This window comes from Chaetura pelagica, unplaced genomic scaffold (assembly GCF_000747805.2).
Source record: "Chaetura pelagica isolate M959 unplaced genomic scaffold, ChaPel_1.0 scaffold119, whole genome shotgun sequence".
In the NCBI taxonomy this organism is placed as follows: Eukaryota; Metazoa; Chordata; class Aves; order Apodiformes; family Apodidae; genus Chaetura; species Chaetura pelagica.
In genome coordinates, this window is record NW_009954406.1 from 2,705,588 (window position 1) to 2,710,360 (window position 4,773).

The 4,773-nt window shown below is 39.5% G+C and overlaps 1 protein-coding gene across 1 annotated transcript in view; it reads left to right on the top strand.

Annotated features, from left to right (window-relative positions):
• The first annotated feature begins 4,506 nt into the window (after positions 1-4,506).
• DEPDC7 (DEP domain containing 7) overlaps positions 4,507-4,773 on the top strand; it is a 9,727-nt gene continuing 9,460 nt past the window's right edge. Inside the window, exon 1 of the mRNA XM_010004271.1 lies at positions 4,507-4,717. Within this exon, the coding sequence (XP_010002573.1) occupies positions 4,507-4,717 (211 nt within the window). The remainder of the gene's footprint in view (positions 4,718-4,773) is intronic.

Below are 4,773 nucleotides of genomic sequence, written 5' to 3' on the forward strand. Positions count from 1 at the left end.
CACTTCCTTAGAGTAAGCAGTCTCATGTCTTTCTGGCTCCAACTTGCTCCCTTTCCAGCCCCTGTGTGGATTCTTACTCCCAGTGCAGTGGGTTCCACTGGGGGTCAGTGTGCACCAGCTCAGGCTCAGCCTGTCTCCTCCCTGACCTTCATTTGCCATCGCCCTGCTTGACTCTGCCCAGAAGTCACATTGGTATTCCAGCCCAGGAATGGAAGGATTGCACTCCTGAACAATGCACCCTTTCTCCATTCAAACAGTCAGTCATCCAGAAACGTCTGTCCTGGGAACTTGTTTGTTGTTCCAGTCTCTTCAGAAATGCAAGGCTGGAATCCTTACAGATTTCACATCACTATAAAAGGCTGGATTTTGTGCTTTGGGAGTAAATTGTGCCCACACCCAAGCAGGGGAGCAAGTACCCTCTTCCCAGAGGAGGGGGTGTGGTTGGCATCATGAGTTGAAAGTTGCAGGTTGGCATCACTGTATCCCACAGAACCTGCCACTGAATCATCTTCCTAATCCAAATGTAGATGGGGAATTGGGACTAAGCAGAGAGAATTTGTGAATAACCTGCTCTGCATCAGAAGGGAGAGTGTCAGTCCTCCAGCCCGTGGAGTTCAGCCCCCAGCAAACCTCTCGTGCTCTTCAGTACAGATAGAACATGTTGCTTATTACTAAGGCATGAGTTCTTTCAGCTTCCTTCATGTCTGTCTAGCATATCACATAGTCTTTTGCAATCCAATATTGTATGAATAGCTGTTCATTTTCTTAAATTTGTGATTAATAAAGGTGGAAGATAAAGTTCTATAATTTCTATAGGACAGTTTTGGTATTAAAAAAAAACAACTGAATTTTCTATATTCATGCCATGAAATAGAGAAGATTTGATAATGTTACGATAACTGTGACTTAAAATTCTGTAACTGAAGCTTTTGGTTTCCCCCTACATGAGTATGTGACAGTGAACCATATGTTAAAATTTCATTTGTCTCATTATTTTTAAATGGAATGGAGCAACATTTTAAGGGTTACTATTTAAAAGGTTCCCCTTTCATCAACTTCAGCACTGCAGTGAATGCAGGCATTGTAGATATTTAAGTGGGGGGAAAAAAACAAAAGAGTAACTGTTCTAAATAACTGGAATATTTTCCTGAATTTTTATGGTAATTATTAATTGCTGTGCATTTTCAGGAACAGCTATGAAGGTTGGGTTCAATAGATCCTTGCAATTATGACAATAAATTTTTATGTATATATAAATTGAAGCTGTGTTGATGTACACTTCATTTTTAAAGCTTATTGTTATGGGAAGACATTTGAAATTTAAAGAAATAAGTTTGATATAAGAGAGAACCTTCTGTGATCTGACGTATGAGATGTAAGATTAGCATTTGAGATGCAGAGTCTGTTAATCCTTTGGAAAAGTGGGATGTAAATTCTTTTGAAAATAAGGAATTGGATAGTATTCTTCTGAAATGATGCCTCTACCTCATACTTAATTTTTGGTGACAAATTATTTTTTTCTATTTTTTTTTAGCACTTGAAATGTGAGTAATAATTGAACCATTGAACATTTATTGGATTTACAACATTTTGTTTTCCAGGTTTGGGGTCCTTTCTGTTTTTCTAAAAATGTTGAAATGGAAACAGCCTTTTTCATGGGTTTCTTTCAAAATTCCTAAACTTTTCCCAATCACTTAACCAAGGATTGATCTGCTGTAGATGAAACAGCAGCACCCCGTATGCTTCCATCTTTTTTAGGCAGCACATCCTCCAATTTATGTCTTTTTAAGAACAATATTGAATTACTCACACAGTCATTTATTTATTTTACTTTGTAAGGTCTTTTATTCAATTACATCTCTTTTATTTGTGCCCAGAATACCTGGAAATTACAGGTGCTGTAAATTCTGACTGGCTGTCCAGCTTTCAAATTGATCATGGAAAAATCTAGACAGCACTTTACATAAAGATATTAATCAGTTTCTTGGTTTGTGATTATAACAGTTTCCATTTTGCCTTCCCTTTCCCCGTAATCAGAGAAGACTTGAATGTGGATCTTTATCATCATCTTTATCCTCGAGCAAACCCTTAATTGCCATGAGTAAGCTAATCAGATCCTGAGCAGCAGATGTGCCTGAAATTGTGGCTGTTGAATTTAAATACTCCTTTTCTGCTGCATGGTTCTAATTAAACCCTACGGTTCTTTAAGAGAGACTCAGAGAAATTATTGAAAACTCAAGTTTGTAAATTCTTCAAAAGGCAAGGCCACTCTCTCCATCCTGTTGTAGTTGGTAGAGGCATTTCTAGATGACCTGTAAATAAATCAAAATAGATTCTTCTTTTCCTGTTCCTCACTATAAAAGTTCTTTATAACAGTTTCAAATAATTTGATAGAACTGTACAAATTGGGACCCAACTGCCTAATTTATTAAAAATAAATTTAATCACCATAACTAGATCACCAGTTGTTGTTCTGTATAACTTCACATCCCAAAGCCAACAGTGAAGCTCTCTGTATCATCAAACTTCCTTCACTGGTGCTGTCTCCCTTGCAGCCCTACACCCTACAGACCAGGTTTTGAAACAGGAACCTACAGTAGCATCTGCTGTAGCTGCTGCTTTTCAAGCAAAGTTACTGTTCCATGTGCATGTAGAAATGCCACTACACTGGTTCTAAGTCATTTTATGAATGAATTATCTCAATTATGTCTTTGTAACTGGCATTCTTTTGTGCATCCTGTGTTCAGCTTTATGGAGGTTAATTCGGAGAAGCCACTGTGAAAGGTGAAGCCAAGTAAAGCCTGTTGCACTTTAATGCTGAGATCTTTCCACCACAGTCAAAGGAATTATACCAGCCAAGAATGACCATTACTGGCTGCATGAGGTTGCATTCTTTAAAATGACTATATAAAGTATAAATGAATTATGTATATAGAAGTATATATAAATAATTGCATAAAAGTATTTCTGTGCTTTAGCAAAGTATTTAATAATGGTGTTGCTGTAAGAAACACTAGAAGTTGTATAGCATCTTTTAGCACCCTTAGATGCAAGATCCTGTTTGACAGCAGCTGACGGACCATGTATTTGCCATCTGCCCATGGAGAAACTGGTGTGGTGTGGTTGTGCTCACTGTGGGGAAACATGGAAGCAAAGGCAGGCATCCAAGATAGACTGCTGATTACCTAGTAATAAAATACAAGGATAAAAAGCTTGTAACCTGCTAGATTAGCAGCTCACAGTGCATTATCCACGGTTCATTCTGTTCCCTGCAAGCAGTATTTGGACAAATTGTCCTCTGATGTAAGGTGTAATGTTCTCATTAACTGGTTGCTGCACCTCCTATTTGAAAATGTTTGGAGTTCTAAATTACCTCAAGATGGTGGTGAACCATTGTGGAATGACTGCATCGCTTTATTTCAACAACTATGCAAAAATAAATAGCTTTTTAAAAATGAATATTATCTCGGGCATTTACTGATCTGCAGTTAATCTGTTTGCATCCAAAAAAAAGTCTGGCATCAAACTACTGCAAATATAGGGAATAAAAACATATAATGGAAATCCTGATTGACCCCGTGTATTGTATATTTTTTATTAGGGTCTTAATGGCAACTGTCAAAATAGACACCTGTGAGTCAGAGCTATTTTTTTTTAATGGCTTTCCCCTTGCACTAAGAAAGAAATCTGTTTGTCACTTCCTGTTGTTGAAAACCAATATGAACTCCCATTTACAAAGGCCAGCCTTTTGCTACAGTTTGAATAGATTCCTTTTTCTCTGGGCTTAAGCCCAGACTTGTTTATCTGAAAAAAATCCTAACAAGAACTTCTACTCTTAGAACTCCATTATTAAATATTTTAGTGCTCTGTCAGTGAAACATTAAGATGTGTTTGTTTGCCTTAAGTTTGTGGTATCTAGTTCCCTAGATCCCATTTTTCACAGCTTAAAATTAAATCCATAATTTTTAGTTTGTATCCAATGAACAGCTTTGCAGTGCCCTACCTTTAGGTGTGACAAATCAGGATGAAAGGCTGACTTGAGCTTCAGTGGGTAGCAGATGTCCTGCACTTTATACCTGCTTGCACTGAACTCAGAAATGGGCTGAAGTTTCACAGAGGGTTTTGTTTTGCAAAGCTACCATCAGCAGTTCAAAAACCCGAGAGCTCCAGATGGATTTTTGTATCCCTCATCATATCTATATTATTTGGTCTTTAATGTGCTTTGTGTGCTTTTCACTTTGCATGTCATGGGTGGGAGTTTGGTCTTGTGCCTGCTCCTGGTGAAATCAGTCCAAATATACTGAATGTTACGCTGCTCTAACATGCTATCAGTGCATCATCAAAGTATTCCCCACTTAGCAGAAAACAATGTGGGATCTCCCAGCAATTTCCTGCAGACAGAGGAACCTCTCATTATCCTGAATTTAGTCTTTCATTCCAATAAAAAAAATCACCACTGCCACGACAAACAGCTCACGTAGCACGTAAGGGGGAATTGTCAACCGTATGTTGTGTGTGAACCAAGCTGTACGTCCTGGTGACAAGCAAGAACACTGTTCGGTTGTTCCTCCGCGGGGATGCGGGGGGAAATGCGCGTTCCGTGCTGAGAGCGCGGCCCGTGTCCCGCAGCCGGGCGGGCCGGGCGCGGTGCTGGTGCTGCTGGGAGCGCCGGGGACGGTTCGGCAGTGCCCTCGCTTCGGAACCGTAGGGCTGGCAAGCAGGTTTGTGGCTGCGTTCCCTCCCCTCTTCGCCGTCAGACACTCGCTGCTTATG